The sequence below is a fragment of the Mrakia frigida genome (genome assembly GCF_051309035.1).
Source record: "Mrakia frigida strain ATCC 22029 unplaced genomic scaffold BDY24scaffold_2, whole genome shotgun sequence".
NCBI lineage: Eukaryota > Fungi > Basidiomycota > Tremellomycetes > Cystofilobasidiales > Mrakiaceae > Mrakia > Mrakia frigida.
Window position 1 is genome coordinate 290,238 of NW_027481279.1, and position 22,459 is coordinate 312,696.

At 54.3% G+C, this 22,459-nt stretch overlaps 6 protein-coding genes across 6 annotated transcripts; 4 read left to right on the forward strand and 2 right to left on the reverse strand.

Moving 5' to 3' along the window:
• The first annotated feature begins 122 nt into the window (after positions 1-122).
• BDY24DRAFT_374919 (multidrug resistance-associated ABC transporter) lies at positions 123-8,172 on the forward strand. Its single transcript, XM_076638482.1, has 35 exons — positions 123-987; positions 1,144-1,259; positions 1,330-1,398; positions 1,478-1,609; positions 1,767-1,934; positions 2,038-2,047; positions 2,129-2,335; positions 2,412-2,475; positions 2,544-2,634; positions 2,719-2,843; positions 2,914-2,984; positions 3,058-3,128; positions 3,216-3,376; positions 3,437-3,487; positions 3,563-3,580; positions 3,655-3,796; positions 3,891-4,063; positions 4,206-4,342; positions 4,415-4,490; positions 4,571-4,733; positions 4,815-5,338; positions 5,406-5,493; positions 5,570-5,660; positions 5,728-5,813; positions 5,967-6,152; positions 6,232-6,331; positions 6,404-6,695; positions 6,759-6,828; positions 6,911-6,918; positions 7,003-7,246; positions 7,320-7,401; positions 7,465-7,520; positions 7,589-7,663; positions 7,725-7,882; positions 7,961-8,172. Exons 1-35 carry the CDS (start codon positions 254-256, stop codon positions 8,069-8,071), a joined length of 4,950 nt encoding a protein of 1,649 aa, XP_076500611.1. The 5' UTR covers positions 123-253; the 3' UTR covers positions 8,072-8,172.
• Positions 8,173-9,205: 1,033 nt separating this feature from the next.
• Positions 9,206-11,353, reverse strand: BDY24DRAFT_335596 (DHS-like NAD/FAD-binding domain-containing protein; the record flags this gene model as incomplete). The annotated part of the gene is made up of 5 exons (XM_076637201.1): positions 9,206-9,646; positions 9,738-9,814; positions 9,907-10,104; positions 10,312-10,591; positions 11,198-11,353. The coding sequence occupies 5 exons, from the start codon at positions 11,351-11,353 to the stop codon at positions 9,206-9,208; spliced, it is 1,152 nt and encodes a 383-aa protein (XP_076500612.1).
• An 873-nt stretch (positions 11,354-12,226) lies between these two features.
• Positions 12,227-14,096, forward strand: BDY24DRAFT_335864 (PLC-like phosphodiesterase; the record flags this gene model as incomplete). The annotated part of the gene is made up of 8 exons (XM_076637213.1): positions 12,227-12,314; positions 12,438-12,496; positions 12,633-12,704; positions 12,895-13,035; positions 13,124-13,280; positions 13,393-13,413; positions 13,521-13,746; positions 13,817-14,096. The coding sequence occupies 8 exons, from the start codon at positions 12,227-12,229 to the stop codon at positions 14,094-14,096; spliced, it is 1,044 nt and encodes a 347-aa protein (XP_076500613.1).
• Positions 14,097-14,668: 572 nt separating this feature from the next.
• On the reverse strand, positions 14,669-16,225 carry BDY24DRAFT_91743 (uncharacterized protein). Its single transcript, XM_076645235.1, has 4 exons — positions 15,754-16,225; positions 15,460-15,629; positions 15,220-15,337; positions 14,669-15,097 (listed from the first exon to the last, which is right to left on the reverse strand). Exons 1-4 carry the CDS (start codon positions 16,082-16,084, stop codon positions 14,703-14,705), a joined length of 1,014 nt encoding a protein of 337 aa, XP_076500614.1. The 5' UTR covers positions 16,085-16,225; the 3' UTR covers positions 14,669-14,702.
• Positions 16,226-16,349: 124 nt separating this feature from the next.
• Positions 16,350-18,556, forward strand: BDY24DRAFT_411428 (WD40-repeat-containing domain protein; the record flags this gene model as incomplete). Its single annotated transcript, XM_076642925.1, has 4 exons — positions 16,350-17,178; positions 17,295-17,543; positions 17,696-18,020; positions 18,172-18,556. The coding sequence occupies 4 exons, from the start codon at positions 16,350-16,352 to the stop codon at positions 18,554-18,556; spliced, it is 1,788 nt and encodes a 595-aa protein (XP_076500615.1).
• A 461-nt stretch (positions 18,557-19,017) lies between these two features.
• BDY24DRAFT_335531 (citrate synthase-like protein) lies at positions 19,018-21,919 on the forward strand (the record flags this gene model as incomplete). Its single annotated transcript, XM_076637199.1, has 14 exons — positions 19,018-19,112; positions 19,192-19,309; positions 19,406-19,457; positions 19,586-19,674; positions 19,759-19,853; positions 19,931-19,962; positions 20,042-20,186; positions 20,267-20,369; positions 20,442-20,578; positions 20,645-20,810; positions 20,875-20,894; positions 20,968-21,062; positions 21,145-21,332; positions 21,482-21,919. The coding sequence occupies 14 exons, from the start codon at positions 19,018-19,020 to the stop codon at positions 21,917-21,919; spliced, it is 1,773 nt and encodes a 590-aa protein (XP_076500616.1).
• Positions 21,920-22,459: the final 540 nt, after the last annotated feature.

Consider the following 22,459-nt stretch of genomic DNA (forward strand, 5'->3'; position numbering starts at 1 on the left):
GAGATGACTCGAAGCGGAAGAAGCTTTTGCAAAATCGTTTGTGCGGATCCGAAGTGAAAGAGACGGGACCCATGCGAGTCCAAGGAAGGCACGAAGCTGACTCGAAATTCCTCTCTTCCTCCACCACCCACCAACCACGACCTCAGAAGTCAACTTCGACAAGGTCTCACTGCCTCTCCCTCCTCCGGATTCCCCTTCACAAGCTCAGCGGGAAAAAAAACTTCCTCTTTTCACGAGAGCTCTCTCTTCGGCCATGTCCTCCAGCTCCTCCTCCTCCCAGCTCCTCCCTTTCCTCTCTCCTTCCCTCCTCCTCCTCGCCTTCCTCGTCTCCTCCGTCACCTTTGTTCTTCGAAGACCCAAATCAACAGGTTCCATAGCTCTTCCTCTTCACACTCAACACCCTAAACCCAACTCGTCAGGCTACACTTCAATCGCTCAGGACAACGACGAGGAACACGAGGAAATCGACGAGCTCGTTCCTGATCCGTTCGACCTCTACGACCCTCTGATCTTCCAGGACGGTACCTCCCCGGACGATGGAGCTTCCTTCTACCGAACCATCAAACTCGTTAAAATCCCTTTACTCTTCCTCCTCGCTTCGTTACTCGCTACCATTTTCGTCTCCTTCACCCTTCCTCTCCTGTCAGGACGAGCTCCTTCGACTCTCGGCCTGACGAACCAAATCATCTCGTTGGTCCTCTACACCTACCTCCTCGCTCTAGGGATAGCCTACGTCCCTATGGATACTCAACCGAAGCACTGGGCGATGACGATTCATCTGGCGAGCTTGTTGGCGACCGTGGCCGTTGTGAGAGCGTGCGAGGTGTTGCTGCCGAAGGACGGGTCGAGGGCTGAAGCAGAGGGAGGGGGATGGGAGAGGTGGTTGCCGTTCGTGGAACTGGGACTGGCCACTGTGGCGACGGCGATCGTGGTCGGGATTCCGAGAGGACCCGAGTTGTATTTCCCGATGGAGAAGTTGTATACTTCGTGAGTCCATGTGCGAAGAGGGAGGGAGGGAGGGAGGAAGAGCGCTCCTTTGGCAGACGACGAGCCTTTGGCTTTTTTTTTCGTTCGTCTTGATCGAGTCGTTCGCTGACTGACCATCGACTCTTTCTGTTTTGGATGGGTGTGGGATGAGGGCAGGAAAATCGCCGCTGACGCCCAAGCAGCTGAGCTCAAGTTTGGACGACGACCGAACGTTTCAGGAGAATCGACTTCCTGCATCGGCGGCCAGTTACTATTCTCCTTCGCTACTCCAGGTGAGGGTCTTCCTTCTAAGTCCCTGTTCTATACGCGCAAGGCTGACCCTTGAATTCGATCTGGTCGCAGTTGTCAAGCTCGGCTATACCGCTCAGAGTCTGGACGTTCAAGACCTCCCAGTCGTGCCTCATCATCTTCGTTCGTCCCCTCGTTCTTCACTTCGTTCGACTCAAGTAGATTCGAGAGCTGACTTTGGGCTGTTGTCTGGTTCAAATAGGAGCCATGCTACTCTTCAGGAACATGAGGAAGATCTACGGGAAGACTCAGAAGCGAAACTCGGTCAAGCGAGGGTCGGGCTGGGTCGTGCTCGGGAAGGTTTTCGCTGCCAACTCTGGGATGTTTACCGCTCGTTTGTCCTACCTCTCCTCACAGTTCTCTCGGAACGAACGAAGGGAGAACGAAACAAGTCGAGCAAAAGCACGACGCGTCGGTCGGGAGCTTTCACTCTTCTCAAGTCGCTGACCCCACCACCTCCCTCCACTCTTCTTTCGCTTAACTACTCTTAGAGATCATCCTCGCCGTCATCACCTCCGCTCTGTACTACGCTCCCGCTTACTACCTTCAGAAGCTCATCGCCTACCTCGAAACGGATCCGGAGAGGAAGGAGCCCGTTTGGGGATGGATCTACTGCCTCGCGTTGTTCTTGGTGACGGCTGGGAACTACATTCTCACTGGTGAGTCCCGCCGTTCACTTCTCTCTGCGTTCGGAAGTCGAGTTTCGAGTCACGACGTTTCTGACGCGTCGTTTTTTTCCTTTCACTCTCTTCTCTCTCGCAGGAATGCTCTGGTAAGCTCTTCTTATCCCGCTCTTCACCATCCATTTCCAACGACCTTCGATTGACCTCTCATCCTCGTCGTCTCCGCATAGGTCCATCTCAACAACCAACCTCCAAAGTCGAATCAAGATCCAACTCAACACCATGCTCTTCGCTAAAACCCTCGTTCGAAAGGACGTCGCGGGAGGAGCCCCTCCTACTGCTTCGACCGAGGCCGGTGTTACTTCTGCTGTTCCTGAGAAGAAAGCGGGAGAGGACGAGAAGGAGGACGAGGAGGACGTGACGAGCAAGAGTCAGGTGTTAGTCCTCGACTCCTCCGTCCTTCTCGTAGAGCGGTTCAAGACTGACGCCAGTTTTTTTACTCGGTTCTAACAGCATGACTCTCATGACTGTGGATGTCGATAGAGTCGCTGATTTCTCGTTCCATTCGTTCTCTTTGGTGAGAGTCTTCTCTTGTTCGAGATGGCTCGTGAATCCACAGCTGTCTGACTCTCCTTCCTTTCTCAGGTCGACTCTCCCCTCGAAATCATCGTCGGATCCCTCTTCCTCTACCAACTCCTCGGTGTCTCTTCCCTCTACGGTCTTCTTGCTACTTGTCGTACGCATCCCTTCTCTTTCCTTGCCTCCTGTCGGACGTGTCGTCGCTGACCTCCGCTTTCTTTTCTTCTCCCCGTTTCCATAGTTTTCCTCCCATTGAATCATCTCGCCAGCAAGATCGTCGTCACAGCTCAAGACAACCTCATGAAGGCTCGAGACGAACGAACAGCGTTGATGAACGAGACGCTCCAGGGGATCAGGATGTTGAAGGTCAGCCTCTTCGATGCTTCCTTTCTTCGTCTTCCTCGTTCGAACTAACCTTCGTTTATCTCGGACTCAGTTCATGGCCTGGGAACGCTCCTTCGAAGCCAAGATCATGGCTATCCGTCAAAAGGAGCTGTCGTGGCAAAAGTTCGTCTCGTCTCGTCTCTGCTCTTCCTCCTCTTCCTCGCTAACGAGCCTTTTCTTTCCCCTTCCCTCCCAGACGAAACTACCTCGTCGAAGTCGCCTTCACCGCTCTCTGGTCCTGCACTCCCGTCGTCGTCACACTCGTCGGTCAGTCCGAACTTCGTTTCTTTCTCCCTTCGAATCGAATCGAAACGAAACTGACGCGTTCGTTCCTTCTTCGTTCTTTTTTCGCAGCTTTCGTCCACTTCGTCTGGTGGCGAGGAAACGCTCTCTCGCCCTCCATCGCCTTCACCGCCGTTGCTGTGTTCTCCGAGTTGAGATTCGCATTGAACGCTTTGCCAGAGACGTTCATTTCGGTGCTGCAGGGATTCGTTTCGTTGAGGAGAATTGAGAAGGTGAGCTCGACGACATCGCAGCGGATCTGGATCATGCTGACCTCCCTGTTGATTGAACAGTACCTCGCCACCGCTGAGATCGAGCCTGTTGCTGTTTCTACGAGCCAAAAGGTGAGCTTCCCTTCCTCCAGTCTCGTTCCGAGGAGCTTTCAAAGCTGATCACCTCGTTCTCCGTTGCGCTTTCAGATCTTCTTCAACTCCGCTGTCAGTAGCTTCATCTTCCCAAGTTCTCGCGACAAGGAGCTGATCTGTGTCGTTCGTCTTCCACTGCTCTCTAGACCATCACCTGGCCGAGGGATCGAGCCGCTGTGGAATCCTCCGCTCCCTCCGCCCCTTCCACTCCCAAGAGCTCCTTCATCCTTCAAGATCTCACCCTAGCCATGCCAGAGAACGAGCTCACTCTTATCTGTGGTCGACTTGGTGAGTCGGTCGGTCTACGACGAGCAGAAGAACGAGGCTCTGTCGACGCTCGGCTGACTTTTCTTCCCTTGCCCTCGTCTTTTCCTTCGAACAGGTGCTGGAAAGTCTCTGCTCCTCCTCGCCCTTCTCGGAGAAGCCGACGTCTTGGCTGGTCAACTCGTCTGCCCTCGGTCAGCTCCAGACGCGATGCGACAGTTCAAGGAGGGAGACGTCGAGATCGCCGACGAAGATTGGATCGTCAAGCAGGTGACGGCTTACGTTCCTCAGGTGAGTCGGATTTTTTATCGTCCCGTTGGACTGGCATCTCACGTCGAGAGGAGCTGGAGGTCCTGCCATAGGGAGACGAGACGGAGGGGGGACGCGACGGGACGGGACATCGAGCTGACTTCTTCGCTTCTTCTTCTTACAGTCCGCCTGGCTTCAAAACGATTCGATCAAGAGGAACATCCTCTTCGGACTCCCTCTCAACCAGGATCGATACGAGAAGACTCTTGCTGCGTGCTCGTTGACGTCGGATTTGGAGACGTTGGAGGACGGAGATGAAACGTGAGCTTCTTTCTCTCTCGCTTCGAAGACCTCGTTCGCTAACTCCCACTCCCTTCCTTTTTGGAACCCCAGCGAGATCGGAGAAAAGGGACTGAACCTTTCTGGAGGGCAGAAGAGCAGGGTCAGCCTTGCTAGAGCGGTTTACAGCGTCAGTTTGATCATTACTCGACGCATCGTTCTCCTCTTCTCGAGCTGACAATCCTCCTCCTTCGACTTTGACTCCCACAGCGAGCAAGCATTCTTCTCCTCGATGATGTCCTCTCAGCCGTCGACGCCCACACCGCTCATCATCTCTACTACAACTGCCTCAAAGGACCGCTATTGAAGAACAGGACGATCATTCTCGTTTCTCACCACGTTCAGCTCACTGCTCCTGGAGCCGCCTACATCGGTAAACTAGATTCCACGCTATCGGTATTTCGAAACATCCCCCGACACTGACTTCTACTCTTCCTCCATCCCTGTTCTGCAGTCGCTCTCGACAACGGACGATTGGAGTACGCTGGGGATCGAGACGGCTTCTTCGCCTCTGGGATTCTCAAGGACCTCGCTATGGAAGATCCCGACTCCAAAACGACCTCTACTGCCACCACCCCATCGGACGAGCCTACCATCGAGGAAGGAGCAGCAGCCAAAGCCTTGATCGCGTCGTCGTCGTCCGAATCCGAGAGCTCCTCCGTCACCGTCAAACCTGACTCGTCCTCGTCGTCGGCGGATGGCAAGTCGAACGATGGAAAGCCAGCCGTCGAGAAGAAGGCTCCTAGGAAGCTCGTTGAGGACGAGAAGAGGGCGACGGGAAGGATCTCGAAGGACATCTGGATCATGTACTTCAAAGCCAACGGAGGGTGGAGGTTCTGGACGCTCTTCGGTTTAACCTTCGGAATCGCCATGGTCTCACCCTTGCTGGAGAACGGCTGGCTTCGAATCTGGTCCGCTTCGTACTCGGAACCGACGCCTACTCACCCAGCTCTGTACTACATCGGGATCTACTGTCTCGTCAGTGTTCGACTCTCTTTCTTCCTTCGACTTCGAACGCTGACATTCGTGTATCTTGTCATACCAGATCACCGTCATCGGCGTCTTCGTTGGAGCCCTCCGCTACGCTGTGCTCTACGCTGGGTCTCTCGCTGCGTCGGATCGGATTCACAAGAGTTCGTCGCGTCGAATCCTCCTCCGTCTTTGAACCAAGCTGATCTTCCATTCCTTCGTTTTTGTTCTTTCTTTCAGAGATGCTAGAGGCGACTCTTTTTGCATCCGTTCGTTTCCACGATACCACCAGTCGAGGCCGACTTCTCAATCGATTCGGAAAGGACTTGGAGTAAGTCGACGCTTCTCTCTCTTTTCCTTTCGTCGAGGCTGACTGCTTCTTTCTGCCGTCCCTACAGAGGCGTCGATTCTTCGTTGGCCGACAACCTCGGAAAAACTCTGATCTACGGTCTGAACGTCTCGGTCACCTTCATCAGTATCGCCGGTGAGTTGAGTTCCAAGAGCAGCGTTTGGATTCTCGACGCGTCTCCACGATGCTGGAAATAACGCAGTCTGCCCTCTGGGCTGCAGATCGTCTCAAGTCCGTCGGACACTCTCTTTCGCACGAATGCTGATTAATCCTTGTTTCATACCTCAGCTGTTGGTGGGATTCCCTTTTCGGTAGCTGCTTTCTGCCTCGGAGTCCTCTACTACCAGGTGGGAAAGGTATACGGGCAAGCGAGCCGTGATATGAGAAGGCTCGACTCGGTCACCCGTTCACCTCTCTACTCCCTCTACGGAGAAACGATCGCTGGAGTCTCAGTCGTCCGAGCCTTTGGAGCTTGTGAGTTCGATGCAAAAACGGGAAGGACGATGGAAAGAGGACTCGACTGATCTTCTTCGACTCTTCCTCTCCTTCCCAGCCGCCAACACTCTTCGCTCGATGATGAAGTGCGTCGATTCCAACCTCGTCGCCTTCTACTGGACTTGGAGCTTGAACAGATGGCTCTCGGCTCGTTTCAAGTGAGCAGACCCGTCGACCCCGCTCGTCGTCCAACCTCCGCTGACTCGCTCTCCTCTTTTTCGCTCCTTCAGCATGCTCTCGTCTGCTGTCCTAGGAGTCACCGCCTGCTCCGTCCTCGTCTCTCCTACTATCTCGGCCGCCACTGCTGGTTTCGCTCTCGCCTTCGCCAACACAGTCTCGAGCGATCTCCTCTTCATCGTCCGTCGCTTTGTAGCCCTCGAGCAATCGATGGTCGCCATGGAAAGGATCAAGGAGTACTCCGAGCTCAAGCCTGAAGGTCCCGAGTTCGTCGAGCCTCGACCTCGCGCTTCGTGGCCAGCCGAAGGAAAGGTCGAAGTGAAGGACCTCGTCATTCGTTATGCTGTGAGTCCTGATCCTTCTTTTCCTCCTCAGTCTCGTCGCTGACCTCGTTTTCGTCTTCTGAAGCCCGAGCTCCCAAACGTGCTTCACCAGGTTTCATTTGACATCCAACCTGGAGAGAAGGTCGGAATCGTCGGTGAGTCCAGATCGTTCCCACTTCTCTCGTCTCATCTCGACGCGTCGGCTTGCTGACTCTCTTCTTCTTCCTTCTCCCTCAGGACCTACTGTTCGTCCATTCATACGGTCTCTCCTTCTGGACGAGCCAAGCGTGTTGAGCTGACTTAATCCTTCCTCTTTTATCTCTCTCCAGGGTTGTGGAAAGTCGACGCTCGCCCTCTCGTTCTTCCGTTTCGTCGAAGCCACGTCTGGTTCGATCTCCGTCGATGGCATCAACATCGCCTCGATTGGCTTGACGGATCTTCGATCTCGAATCACCATCATCCCTCAAGACCCGACTATCCTCTCTGGAACTCTTCGATCCACCCTCGACGTTTTCAACGAGTTCCAGGACGTCGAGATTTTCGAGAGTCTTCGACGAGTGCATCTGATCCCAGGTTCGCCTCACCTTCGCGCATTGCTCTTGTTCAATAACTCCCTGACCTCCTTTTATTTCGATCTATACTACAGGCGAGACTGGAGTGGAAGCTACCGTCGACGCGGACGAGGTCAACAAGAATGTTTTCCGATCTCTCGATTCAGTCATCTCGGAGTGCGTCCTTTTCTCCGAGCCTTTCTTCCTTTGACGGAAGCTGACCTTGATTTTTATTCACAGGAACGGAGACAATCTCTCTCAGGGAGAGAAGCAGCTTGTCTGCATGGCTCGAGCCAGTTCGTCCCCGTCGCGTCGCGTCTCTTCTCCCGCCGCTGAAGCCCTTTCCTTCTTTCTTATTTTGCAGTTCTGAGGAGGAACAAGGTCATCCTCATGGACGAAGCGACTTCATCCGTCGACCGAGATACCGACACACTCATCAGTACGCCCTTTCGTACGATTATCCGTCGTCGAGAACGAGCGCTGACCCTCCGCTCCTGCAGACAAAACGATTCGAGAGGAGTTCGAAGGATCCACCATCATCACCATCGCTCACAGGATTAGATCGGTCATCGACTTCGATCGTATCCTCGTCATGAACTCTGGCTCCCTCGTCGAATACGCTTCGCCCTACGAGCTCTTGCAGAACCCCAAGTCGTCCGTGAGTTCACGTCGTCTTCCCTCGACTCTTCTTTCCTTGTCTGAAGTTCAACTGACTCTGCTTCTTTTCATCCGACAGTTCTACCTTCTATGCAAGGCTACCGGAAAGTTCGAGTTCGCCAGCTTGGTCAAGCTCGCCGAAGAGAAGGAAAGATGTAGGGGAGGAAAGAAGACGGGTGTGCTCGTTTGATGGCTTCCTTGTTTGGTTTCCGTCTTGCTTGCTGCTTACTAGACTTTCTTGATTACCTCTTGGAAGGATCGCTTAGAATCTTATACACCTCTTTGCTGAAACAGGAAGGAGTATGCAAGCGGTAAACAACGAGAGACTCTAACTCGACGGATATCAAGCGAAAGATCGAGCGAGAGCGGTAAAAGAGCAAAGTGAGAAAAGTGCAAAAAGTTCTCCGAAAAAACTGTGATGCGAAACCAAATCGAAGCGAGATTACTGAGGCAGAACGAAAGAAGAAAGGAAGAAAGACGAGAAACGACGACGCGACTGACGCAAGGCTAATTGAAACGACTAGAAATACGATACCACCCCTACCTCCTCCTCAAGGCAGCACCACCGACCCAGGAAGGCCGCACGTCCCCATCTCTGGCGAAACAGGAGGTCTCCCAACACCCAACCTCTTCTTCCCCTTCGAAACCGCTCCAGCCTGCTTCCCAACCATCATCGACCCAGTAACCTTCTTCTGCACAGGCACCGTTCCTCCAGCCTTCCCCTTCGTAGCGGCTCCAGCCTTCGACGTCGACTTGGCACCTCCGACGAGTTTCAACCCCAGCGAAGGAAGAGGAGGGAGAGTCTTCTTCGACGCGACGACCTTTTTCGTTGTCGTCGTCGAGGCCTTCGCCTTCCCCTTTCCCTTGACATCGACCTTCATCGGACTCCCAAACGGCGTATCGTCGTCCTCGGTCTCCACCTCCGCTTCCCGATCCTGGTTCTCTTGGCCGAACAGAAGTCCTCGTTCTCCAGAGTTCGAGTTCGAGAGGGAGCGGTGCTTTTTGAGAGGCCCGGCTTGGGAGGAGGATGGGCGAGAGGAGGAGTTGTGAGATCGTTTTGAAGGGGAGAGAGGAGGTCCTGGTACTGGTGAAGAGGGAGGAAGATCGACGGGAAGGAGAGGAGGGGAGGAGAGAGGCGAGGATGGAGTGGTTTTGAAAGAGGAGTAGGCGTAAGGAGGGATTTCGACCCAGGGGATGTCGAATTGAACTTCGTCGGAGGAGGGTAAGGGTGCGAGTTTGGGTTTGGGTGCGGCTGGAGAGAAGAGGAGAGGAAAGAGGGAGGACGACGAGGTCAGTTTTGCCGTCTCTCGTGCTGGGACGGGAATCAACGAAGGAAAAAAGACTCACCCTTCGACTTGGGAATCCCAGCAACCTTCTTCGCTTTCACTCCACCAACAGACGCGACTTTGACGACCTGAGCACCATCCAGCGTCGCCTGAACCTCCCAATCGCCCTTCTTGACCTTCCTCCACTCCTCCTCGACCCTTCCGACCCACTCGTCGCACTCTCCTTTCACCCAGTAGTCGAACACTCCCTTCCACTCAGCTCCCTGAGGAGGAGTCTTGTTGACGAAGACGACTCGTCCTCGTCCTCCGTTCGGTCGGGCAGCGGTGACGGGTAGAGAGCGAACTCCTCGAGCTAGTTCCTTGACGAGTCGTTTCAGTCCGTGGACTTTGAGCGAGGTTCCGAGAACGAGGAGGAGGTCGGGAGTTCGAGTGATGTCGTGGGTTTGGATGGATCCGATGAGATCGCCGTTGGGATGGTTCTGTGGAGAAAAGACAAGAGGGGAAGTCAGAGGTTGAGAGACGAGGAACGGCGAAGGCTGAGATCGAGAAACGAGAGAAGACGAGACTGACCTCGTCGTAAAGCACGATGGCAGGTCGAAGAACACCAGCTGCGAGAGGTCGCTTGGATCTTGCGATCCTGTCTTGAGCTGAGAGAGGAAAGAGAAGAGAGGGTCAGGGCTTCGTCGCGTCAAAGGAAACACGGATTAGAGGAAACGAAGCTGAATAACGAAAGACTCACTCCTCTCCTGGCAAGCAGGACAATCAGGAGCATCTCCCTCCCTGAACATCTCGACGTACTCCTCCGTGAACTCGTAGCTCGCCGAACAGACCATGCACCGAACTCGATGAATGTCTCCGTGAAGCTGAATGTTCTTGGTGAGTTTCTTGTCCATCGTGACTCCTCCTCCTCCTGACGAAGCCGATGAGACCACCGACGCTGACCGACGAGATATGGGAGCGTACGATTCCTGAGACGACGAAGGGAAGGAAGAGGTGTGCGACGAGGAGGATCCTTGCGACGAGAATGGTTGGGAGGACGACGACGCCTGCGACGATCCTTGGGACGACGAAGGTCCAGCGACCAGTCCTGGAGTGGAAGCTCTCGAGTTGACCTCCTCCTCGCCGCCAGTCTCGTCTGGACTACTGCTACACTTCATCCCAACCCTCTTCTCCATTCCGTCGATGTTCTGAGTGTAACTCCTCATGAGCTTGCCCTTGTCGTCGAGCTTCTTGATGAATCGATGGGTAGCGGAGGGTTCGGCTGCTGAGACGGCGAGTTTGAGTTCGGCGATGAAGGAGTAGAAGAGGGAGGTCGAGTCTGGGGAGCGGAAGAGGGAGGAGGAGAAGAGGTCCTTGCCTGTGACGAAGGTCGAAGGGTATCTGGCCTTGACGAGGTTGTAGAGACCATCGGAGGATCGGAAGTCCTGGGAGATGAAAAAGAGGCGAGAGGAGAGAGTAGTAGAAGTCAGTATACAAGTCCCGGGGTGAAAAACGAGAAGAGAACGCGTGATGAAGGGAAGGAGAAGGAAAGGAACGGTTGGCTCTCCCCGAGGTCAGAGAAGGCAGAACGACCGCTCCTTCCCTGGAGATTCGCTGCTCCTCCAAAATTTCCAAGATCCCATCCATCTACCTCTCCGTTCACTCTAGGCGAAAAGGGGGGAGTCCTAGCTGAAAGGAGCCTCGAGAAGAAGGAGCAAGCCATCTTTGAAGGGAGGAGGAGGTGCTCTCCTTCTTCCCTTCGACGGTCGTTCCGCTTGCTGTCGCTCCAACCGAACATCCTCCGTTCAAACCACTCATTCAAGAGTACGTAAGGAGGTCTCCCCGAGGCATTCGAGGTGTCGATCACGCGATATACGCGTCGAGGAAGAAGGGAAGGTCCCGAGTTGGCATGCTGACCTCCTTCCTCCTGTTCCCTTCCCTCTTCTCCTCTCCGACCGCATCCACCACCCATCCAGCTGTTCCAAGCTCATCGAACTCCTCCCATACACTCTTGAGAGCTCTCCACATGAATACGAGACCTTGAAACTCACGGGAATTCCACAACTACAGCTGATTCCAGCTCCTGAAACGACGACGGTCTTCTTGCTCTTTGCGACGTTGTGAGAGATCGAGGTCAATGTCCTTCGAAGGGGAGCTTCCTCTTCCGATGTAGAAGCGAGCAGGTGGGCGAGATCCAGAGTAATCATGTTTGGGCGACGAGAGGGGGAGCAGGGGAGGTGACCGAGGGGAGGGGAGGGCAAAGAAGGAAGGAGGAGGGAGGGAAGAGTTGTTGTCGTTGGGAGTCTAAGAGGGAGGAGGAAGGTGGGCGCGTCTTGATTTTCCTTTGAAATCTTTCGACACCGTCCTTTCCTCTGAATCTGCTCGTGGAGGAAGGAGACAATCTGAGCTTGAAAATCTTCAAACGAACGCGTCACCCAAGAAAAAATCAAGGAAAATCGGGCAATTCGAGGCTGCGGTGGTCGCTCCTCGTTTCTTCCTCGCTGCCTGGCGTGCAAACTTTTCTGACGCGATCTTCGGTCAAAATTGAGAGCTCTAGTACCTCAGCAAGACTTCACTCGGGCTCCAAATTGCGGTCGGTTGACAGGAAACGAGTCTGTCAGTCACTTCTTGAAGGGAGAAGGAGACTGCGTCGCCGAGCTGAAACGAACGCTGACTTCGTCCTTCTTTTGTTCTTTCTCCTCCCACCCTCCACCCCAGCTCCATAAAAGCCAGACAAACGAACAACCTCTTCCCTTCCGACTCTCACCTCGCCTCATCAGACTTTGATAGTCTAGATTCACAAACTCTTCGCCCTCAAACCCTCTTCAGTTTCAGCCTCCCTTTCAAAGCTCGCACCTCCTCCCTTCCCTTCCCTTCCCTCTCTCCCTCACGATGATTCTCCCTACTTTCCTCCCACTCCTTCTCCTCGCCCTCCCTCCGCCTTCCTCGGCCCTCTCCTCTTCTTCTCACAAGATGGTGAAAAAGAGCTCTTCTCCAGCTCGTCGAGCAACAGGTTCGTCCTCCCTCTCTCCGTTCAGCTTCGGGCGCTGCGACCAACCTGCTCAACACTCCCTTCTTTGATGGACGTTTTTACAGTCTGCAACGGTCATGCTGAACTCTGTGACAAGAGTTACGGAAATGTGACCTTCGTGGGCGCCCACGACTCGTGTGAGATGCTCTATACATGGAGGCGACGGGAGAGGAGAGGACGAGAGGCCGCCGCCTCTTCCTTTCGACACCGCGTCTCATCTCCTGACTTCTCTCTTCTTTGTCCTCTCTTCCATCTTCCAGACGCTGTTGGAACGACAAACATTGCTGCCAATCAGGATCACAATGTGACCCAGCAACTCGTTCGTTCCTCTTCCCGTTCTAGCAGCAGCCCGCTCGACCTTCGACGCTCGTCACTGACTCGACTCTTCTCTCCTTTCCCTACTTCCTCTGCTCGTCTTCGCTTTACTCTCGGTCGAACTGTCCTCCATCGTACAGACCGATGGTATCCGAATGCTTCAAGTTCAAGCTCACAACGCTTCGACTGGGATCCGTCTTTGCCATTCGTGCGTTCGACCTCCTTCTTCCTCTCTCGCTCCTAGGAACACAAGAGGAGCTCTACTGACTCCGTGGCTCGATTTTTATCTCCCCTCTAGATCATGCGTGCGTTCGTCTTCCAAGGGGGTATGGAATCTACAAGACTGGGACGTGTGAAAGCTGACCGACGCGTCTCTCTCGTCCTCTTTCTCTCCCTCTCCAGCTCCTTCTCGACGCCGGTCTTCTCTCCACCTACCTCACCGACGTCAACACCTGGGCCGTTGCCAATCCAACCGAGGTTATCTCGATCCTCATCGTCAACTCGGACGGAGTCGACGCTGCCACATTTGGAGCCGCTTTTGTCGTTCGTCCTTCTCTCCCTTCCTTTCCGTCTCCCGAGCTTCTCTCTGTTTCAACCTCCGATGTCAACTCACGCTTGCTTCTCTTTTCAGGCTTCTGGTCTCGACACCATCTCCTACACTCCTCCCAGATCTACCACCGCCCTCGCAGACTGGCCGACTCTCGGAAGCATGATCGACAGCGGAAAGAGGATTGTTACCTTCATGGATCACGATGCGGATATCACTACTATTCCTTACATAATTGACGGTCAGTTCTGATACTCTTTTTGATCTCGAACCCGGCGTTGTTGGGGAGGAGACGGGCTTGAGACGAGCTCAACTGACGCGTCCCTTTTCGTTCGATCTCTTTCTTTCCTCAGAGTTCTCCAACGTCTTCGAAGGTTCGTTCGTCAACACTCTCCATACTCGCCGAGTATCGAGCTTCGTACCAGAGCAGAGAAGCTGAGCTGAGCTGACGATTATCCACCTCTCTTGTCGAATCCATCAGACGAATTCAACACGCTGTCGAACGCGTTCCCTTGCATCGCCAACCGAACGACTGGAGATCCCACGACGCAGCTCATGCTCACCAACCACTTCCTCGACGTAGCTGGAAGCGGTTCGATCGTCTACCCCGACAAGGAGAACATCGTTCAGACCAACAGCGAGACTGGAGTGGGATCGTTGGGATTGGGAGCTCAGACGTGTGCTGCTCTTCACGGACGATACCCGAAGTGAGCTTTTCCCTATACCTCTTCGTCTGAAACCGACGTAGCTGACTTCACTTCATCTCTCTGTCTGTAGCTTCATGCTCGTCGACTTTTACACCTCCAGCGAGGGAGCCGTCTTTGACGTCGCCGCGTCCCTCAACGGCGTCTCCGCTCCAACGAACGACATCGCTCCTTACCTCGCCGGAACCTCCTCAGCAACAACCAACACCACCACCGGCAGTGGAACCCAGACCTCCGTCGAGTCTCTCTCTGGAGCTGTTGTGCGTTGGGAGGGAATCAGCCGAGGGCTCTCGTGGGGAGTTTCAGCCGTCGTCGTCGCTGCTTTGGCAGGAGCTGGAGGGTTGGTTCTCTAAGCTTTGGGTGATGCTGGTCATTCCTCCTCCGTACTATTCGCTCGTCTCCTACTGCTTTATCCTCGCAACCGTCTATCCTTCTTCGGTTCGCGCTTCGTCTTGCTTCCCTCTGCTTTTGCTTCGACCTCAACTCCCCATCAACTTCGCTCTTTATCGCTCGCTTTTCTTGCTCCCCTTGCTTGGACTATCTTCTTCTTTATTAGCAACAGCATATCGACCCTCACTATACTTCATTTTTTGTATTCTTGACCCCCGTTCTTGTTTCGAGCGGAGTCGGAAAGGGAGGAGAGAAAGGGAGGGAAAGTTCAGCTCAGCCTTCCTCAAACGGCCACCTCCTCTTTCTTCCCTCATGCTCCACCCCTACCGTTTCCCACAATACAATACAAGCACACAAACGTATCCTTCCTCGCCTCTTCACCCGCTCGAAACAAAGGACGAACACGAGAACCAGTTCGATTTCGACGCGTCTCTTCTCTCTTCTTTCTCTTCTCTCTTCTTCCTGTCCCTCCCCCAACTCAACCTCAGCCCTTCCTCGTAGCACACACACACATAGGACATACAACCACCTAAGCTCACAAATAAACAGACAATCAAAAACCCCCAGCCTCATCTCCCCTCCCAAACGCCCTCTTCCAAAGACCTCCAAACCTCCCTCGCCCTCTCCCTCTCCCCCTCCCCGATCCCTCCCGTCCCCGTCTCCTTCAACACCTTGCCTTCTCGTCCGATCATCTTTCCTCCAAGCGCTTTCGATCGAACAGCGTCGCTCGTCGCACCCCAAACCAACACCTCCCCTCCCTTCTCGAGCGGACTCAGAAAGAGTTTGAGCACCGGGGAGAGGAAGGAGGGGACAGTCGCGAGGGAGGAAGGGGTGAGGGTCCAGCCTGGGTCGAGGGAGAGGGCGAGGATGGGCTTGGGTTGGGAAGAGGAAGAGGGCGGCAGGGCAGGGAGGAGGCTGGAGGTGAGATGGGTTGTGAGGAAGTTGAGGAGGAGTTTGGTGGTTCCTGCGGAGTGCGAACGGTTACGTTGAAAGAAGGAAAAGAACAGAGGGGTAAGGACGGGGTTGCGGAGAGAAAGAGGGAGGGAAAGAGAGGATGAAGAAAGGAGCGACGCGATGCGAACGAACCGTATCGGACTCGACACCCAGCCATTCCAGAAGGATTCTTAGAGTAAGGTCGATTGAAATCCTCGAGGGAAGTGAAGTGGATGTTCTTGGGTGCGGCGGTGTGTTGGTCGGAGGTTACCTTCAACACGAAAGGGAGGAAGAGAGGCGAGTCAGTCAGTTCTGTTCGTTCGCTCGTTCGAAGAGACGAAGAAAAAGAGCACAGAAATAGACGGAAGCTAAAGAGCTGTCGTTCAAACTCACATTCAAAATCCTAACATCCCCTCCCATCTCTGCTGTCGTCTTGCTCAAGAGCGGGAGGAAGAGCGACGTGAGCAGCGCGGGTCCGACGAAGTTGGTGCACACCATCTGTTCGATCCCGTTGGGCAAGATGAGGTAGGGAGTCCCTCCTCCGTGAAGGCAGGCGTTGTTGACTGCCGAAAAAGGAAATAAAAAAGGAGCATAACGAACGAAAACGAGGAACGTTCGAGGTCAGCTTCGTCGATTCAGCACTCCGTCCCTTTCCCTCTCTCCCTTCTTCTTCTTCTCCTCACTCACTGAGAACATCCAGCCTGCCCACCCCACCCTCCACCTCGGCTACACACCCTCTCACACTCTTCAGATCCGTGAGATCCAACTGAACGTGCTTCAGGACTCCCTTTCCTTTGAGCTCGGGATGGTCCTGTTCGATTCCTTCGATGGCTTCGTTCACTTTTTGAGCGGATCTTGAAGCGATGAGAACGTAGAAGCCTCGGAGAGCGAGGTGCGTAGAAGCGTAGAGACCGATTCCTGAGTGACCGCCTGTGATGAGGACCACGGGTCGGGAGGAGGGGAAGGACGAGGAGGAGGGAGGGCTGAGGGTGGGCTGAGTGGGAAGAGGGGTCGTCATGGTGACGGGTAGAGCGTGGATGGGAGCTATTCGTTGATAGATAGATTAGATAAGAGAACGAGCGAGGACGGGCGAACGGGGAGAGAACGAGGATGCTGGTTGTTTGGAGGGAAGGAGAGCTCAAAGTGAGCTCGAACGACGGCATCGAGCCTAGGGCTGTCAAGGAAATCGAAATCTGCGTTCCCTCCCTCTCCCTTCCTTCCCCTCAACGCCAACAACCTCCCAGCTCCACCCTCCTCTCTCCCTCTCTCTCTCTTCTTTCACGATGGCCCCCGAACGTAAACGCAAAGCTCCTCCTTCATCGAAACCCTCTGGAGGAGGAGCCAAACCTTCGCATCCCGCCGGTTCGAAACGACCTGCCCTCTCGACCAAGCAGCTCAAGTACCGTCCTCCTCCCGTCAAGAAGGCGAGAGTCGAAGTCGAATACGAGGAATCAGCTCCTTCCAAAGGTGGCAAGAAGTCTCAGGCTACAGGAGGAGGAGCGAGTGGGCAGCAGAAGGGCAAAGGGAGGGAGGAGAAGAAGGGAGACAAAGCTGGAGAGACGAACGGACGACCTCTGAAGAAGAAAGAGATTGAGAGGTTGAAGGCTGAAGCAGCGGAGAAGAAGGCTTTGAAGGCCCTCGGAGGAGCTGCTGCTACCAAGGCTCCCGAGGTCGCTGCTACTCCTTCGACTTCGACTCTCAAATCGTCAACCGCCAAAGCTCCCTCGACGAAGAAACAGCTCTCCTTCGCCGACGACCATCCCACTCTCCCCACCTCTACTCCCTCCGCCTCCACCTCTGAACCCGCTCAACCCTTCAAGAAGACCACCCCTCGAGTTCTCCTCCCTCCCAAAACGTTCCAAATCATCACCGGATCCTACGAGAAGCTCCTCTACGGTCTCTCGGGAACGTTCCCTCTCCCTTCGACCCCCGTCGAGGAACGAGACTACACCATCAAGCCCATCTTCATCTTCCCTGCTCATCAGGCGTGCGTGAAAGCTGTCGCGGCGAGTGAAGGAGGGAAGTGGTTGGCGACGGGTTCGACGGATGAGGTCGTCAAGATTTGGGATCTGAGGAGGAGGAAGGAGGTTGGAGGGCTGGTGCAGCATTCTGGTGAGTCGAGGCGATTTTCTTCTTTTCTATAGCACTCTTTGGGAGCTCGGTTGGCCTTTGAGAAGAAGCGAAACCAACTAATTTTATTTTCTCGTGTCGATCGTTCGTTTGTTCAGGATCCATCACCTCCCTCCTCTTCCCCACCCGAACCCATCTCCTCACCGCCTCCGAGGACGCGACGCTCACTCTCTTCCGAACTCGAGACTGGACGATGCTTCGATCCTTCAAGGGACACACCGGAAGGATCAACTCGATCGCCGTTCACCCGACTGGGAAGCTCGCGTTGACCGTTGGAAAGGACAGGACGATGAGGATGTGGGATCTGATGAGGGGAAAGGCTGGAGGAGCTGTTAAGCTTGGGAAGGGTTAGTACCAGCGTCTCGTCTTTCTTTTTGGTGGGGAGTCGGTCGTTGAGCGAGCAGTCGGCTACGAGCTCTTTTCGGTTTCGTTTTTTTCGATTCTCGACGCGTCCTGACCCCTCCCTCTTCCTTCCCTTTCTCCCTTTCCTCTTTCACAGAGGGTGAAGTTCTCCGCTTCTCCCCCTCAGGTCAAACCTTCGCCGTCCTCTCCACCACCACCATCGATCTCTACACCAAGGACATGTCTCCCATCCTCACCCTCACCAACTCGAAACGATTCCACGACTTCCACTTCCTTGAGATCCCTTCCTCCACTCCCGTTGTCGAAGGAGAGCCTACCCCCGAGCCAAGGGAGATGCTGTTCGCTGCTGTTGAGGATGGGTTCACACGAGTTTGGGAGAGGGTTGGTGGAAGGATGGGAGATCTGGGTGTGAAGGAGGAAGGTTGGACGGAGTTGGTTAGGCTGGGTGGGCATGAGAATCGGTTAGTAATTCGGCTCGCTCTTTCTCGCTTTCAAATTGTTGTGGGCTGGGTTTCATGTAGGAGTGCAATAACCGAATCCGAAACTCGTTCGTTTCTCCCAACGCGTCGCTAACTCTTCCTCTCCGTTCCCCTCCTCCCTCGTTCTTCACAGAGTGAAATCCCTCTCCCCTCTCTACCCCCTCCTCTCCACCATCTCCTCCGACGGTTTCATTAACCTCTACGACCTCACCCTCCTTCCTCCTACTCCGTCTTCCACCACCGCCGTCACTCCCGTTCCAGTGCAGCTCCCTCAGGGCCAGTACGACACCAAAGGGACTCGATTGACGTGTTTGACGATGGCTGAAGGGGAGAGGGGTGTGGAGGGCGTGGACGAGGAAGATGTCGAAGGGGACGAGGAGGAGTGGGGTGGGATTGGGAGTGAGAGTGAGGAGGAGAGTGAGGAGGGCAGTGAGGAAGGGTTGAGCGGGGAGGATATGGAGGATATGGAGGAGGAGGACGAGATGGAGGGTGAGGAGGAGGAGGAGGAGGATGAGTAGATGGTTCTTGAACGGGGTGATTGATGGTTGGGCTGAAGGAAACGAAACGAGAACGAACAACGAGCGACGCGTTGGAGAGCGGGAGCGAAGGATCGTCGAACTTCGAACCCGGTTCGAGAAGACCGAGATATCCAGCGATCCAGAGCATTCTTCTGAAGTTCATCAACTTCATCTCTCGTTTATCCCCGAACAAAAACGAACCGAACAAAGTTAACGACGCGTCCAACAAGAGAAAACGCTCGTGCTTCTTCCAGAGAGCTCTCCGTTCCCTCCCGCGTTTCCCTTTGTTTTTTCGCCCAGGCAACCCTACCTTCCTTCCTTTTGTGTTCCTCCCCAACCAATCCCCATCTTCCCCTTCTCAGAAAACCTCCCCAGAAAAGAAATAGGAAACCCTCCGAAATCCCAACCGGCTAGGAAGTCCCCTTCCTCTCAACGTCCATCATCTCTCTTCGTCTCTCAACATGGGCAAACCCACTCCCACCCCACTCTCTTCAAACCCAAACCCAAGCTCCCTTACCGTCATTGACAACAGGACCGGCAAACAAATCAATATTCCGTGAGTTCGCTCTCGATGTCTCGAAGAGCAGAAGAAGGAGGAAATGAGCTCGAGCTGATCCGGTTGGGGGGTCCGGTAGCATCACCAACAACTCTGTCCCTGCCACGGCTTTCTCTTCTTTGAAACTCGATAAGGTCGTTGGGAGGGAGGAGGACGAGGAGAAGTTGGGGTTGAGGGTTTATGATCCTGGATATCAGGTCAGTTTCGAGTGAGGGAGCTCGGAGGGCTGAGGAGGAGGGATCGAGAGTTGAATGAAGCTGACCTTGCTCTCGCTCTTGCTTGGTGGTTTGTAGAACACGGCTGTTCAGAGATCTACCATCTCGTTCATCGATGGCGAGCGTGGAAGTGAGTTTTCAGCCATTTGTTTCATTTGAGGAAGGGAGGAAAAGGAGGGAGAGGGGAGAGAGAGAAAGAAAGAAGGAAGACGAGCTCGAACTGGTCGCTTTCCTTCCATTCCTTCCCCGCTTCTTCAGTCCTCAGATACCGAGGATACAGGATCGAAGAGCTCGCAGAGAAGTCTTCTTTCCTCGAGTGTGCCTATTTGCTTATCTACGGAGAGCTGGTGAGTTTCTACCCGAGAGAAGTTCGAAGGAGCATGACTTGAGAGCTCATTCGGCCCTCTTCGGTTTTCTCTTTCTGTTCTCAGCCCAACTCGAGCCAGAAGCAGTACTTCGAGAGTGAAGTTCTGCACCACTCTTACGTCCATGTGGATATCGAGGGGTTCATGAAGGCGTTCCGATAGTGAGTGTCGAGTCCGCGACGCGTCGTCGTTTCGGAACTTCAGCTGATCAACGAGTCCTTGCGCCTTGACTTTACAGCGATGCCCACCCTATGGCCATCCTTACCTCAGGTAAGTTCAGCCTGACCTGTACTGAGTCGTAGCACCTGAAGCTGACAGATCGTCGCTCGTCCGTTCGTTTCTCGTTCAGCCTTCGCTGCTCTCGGATCCTTTCACAGTGAATCGAACCCTTCTCTCCACGGAGTCAAGCTCTACTCTTCTGGATCCACCGAGTCGCTCCGGACGATGGACAAGCAGATCTTCAGGTTGCTCGGAAAAGCTCCTACTCTCGCTGCGTGAGTCGAATCGGATCGAAGCATCCTCTTCATTTTCCCTCGAGCTCGAGTTGGACTGACCTCGTTGTTGGTTGTTGTAGGATGGCTTACCGAATCCGACAAGGAAGACCGTTCAACAGACCTCCCGTCGGACTGGGTTACGCAGAGAGCTTCCTCTACCAGATCGATTACCTCAACGAGGAGGTGAGGGCAATTTCACTCCCTTTGAACTTTGGATCTCTCCTCGCTGATTCTACTCGACTCGTCGTTTTACAGGAATACACGCCCTCTCCCGTTCTAGCCAAAGCCCTCGATACTCTCTTCATTCTCCATGCAGACCACGAGATGAACGCTTCCGCTGCCAGTGCTCTTCAAGTCGGTTCTTCTGGAGTCGATCCCTACTCCGTCGTCTCGTTCGTTCCCCTTTCCTACGTGTCTTTTCGAACCGAAAGCTGACTCTTCTTGTTTTGAGTCTCCAGTGCCGCCTGTGCTTCTCTCTACGGACCTACTCACGGAGGAGCCAACGAAGCTGTGATCCGAATGCTCATCGAGATCGGATCGGTCGAGAACGTCCCTGCTTTCATCGAGAAGGTCAAGAACAAGACGTCCTTGCTGAGCGGTTTCGGCCATCGTATCTATCGGACCGTGAGTACTCTCATGATCGCTACTTCTGAGAGCTCGTGCTGACTCCGACTCCTTTCGTTCACAGTCCGACCCTCGATCTTTCATGTGAGCAAACGAAGACGCGTCGTTTCCAGACGAGCTCGAGCTGAGCTCTCCCTCCTTCTTTTTTTTTCCACAGTATCCGAAAGACCGCTGAGGAAGTCTTCCTCGCCACTGGACGAGACAAACTGCTCGACATCGCCATCGCTCTTCATGATGCTGCTCTCGCAGACGGTGAGTCCAAGCCTCGGGTTGTGAGAAGATCTGAACTCGCATCTCCTCGGACTGACCTCCGTTTGTTTGCTCGTTCTTCAAGACTACTTCATCTCTCGACGACTCTATCCCAACGTCGACTTCTGGTCGGGTCTGATCTACCGAGCGATGGGTTTCCCTACCGATTTCTTCCCTGTTTTGTTCGCTGTGCCTCGAGTTGTAGGATGGCTAGCCCACTGGAGGCAAATGCAGTTGCAGGAGGGAGGACTCAAGATCTGGCGACCCCGACAGGTTCGTTCCTCGCAGACTCGTCCCAGCCGCTCTTTCTTCCTTCGGGCGGAAAGGGAGGACGGCTGGGACGAGCCTGCGTCCCTCTCCTCCTTTCATGCCTTCCCCAACATCTTCCGAACGCTCATCAACCTCCTCTCTTCTTCAACCAGATCTACGTTGGAGCTTCAGTTCGAGACTACGTCGGTGTTGAGAAAAGGTCGAACGAGACGAACCCTGATCCCAAGACGCGTCCCTCCGTCGTTCGTCCTCTCTCCCTCTCTTTCTTCCTCCGACTTCCAATTCCAACGAGACTGACCAACCTCTCCTCTTCTTCAACTACAGGTCGAGCACGAGGGACCCACTCGAAGGACCAAGCTCGCAAAGTACCGAGGGAACGATGCGAAGCTCTGATTGAAAGTCGTCGAGCGAGAGGGAGGGAGAACGAGAGCAGCTTTTTTAACGAACATCACGACTATGAAACCTTAACCCTCTCTAGCACCGTAAACGTTGAAAGCAAGAGCTTGGATCCCCTTTGTTGTCGAAGATCTTTTCTTCTCACAGCGGGGGAGGAGAGTCGGCGGCGGCTTCTTCGACGCGAGAGAGTTTGAGCTCTTTGAAGCTCGATCCCTCCATCTCTCCCCTTCCTCCAACGCACACCGCTTCCCTCTCACGAGACCGTTTCTCCGACCCACCCAAACCTTCGTCAATGAAGTCCTTCACCGACCTCCAAGATCCGCTTTAGCGAGGCTCCAAGACGCGTCGAAGCTGATGCCCTCGAGAAGCACTCTGTTTTTCCTCTCTGACCCTTCCTTCCCTCCCCGCACACCCTTCACGAACCCCTCTGAGTTCGGATCCCACCCCTGTCTTTTTCGAGAAGATCTTCCTAGGCCACTTTGTGATTGAACAAAACGGTCCTTTGCTCGAGAAAAATCGTGAGTTGCGATCCAGGAACGAAACGAAACGACAAGACGATCGTCGGAACTCTTGTCCTTCCTTCCCTTCTACCTTTCTCTCTCTTCGCCCTCCCTCGCTTCCTTCCTTCTTCTATACTTCTCTCTCTGCTCGCATACGGTCAGTAACCGCGGAGGCTTTCTTTTTTGTAGCAGAAGCCGGCTTTTCAACCTGACCTGACCGAACTCTCTACCTTC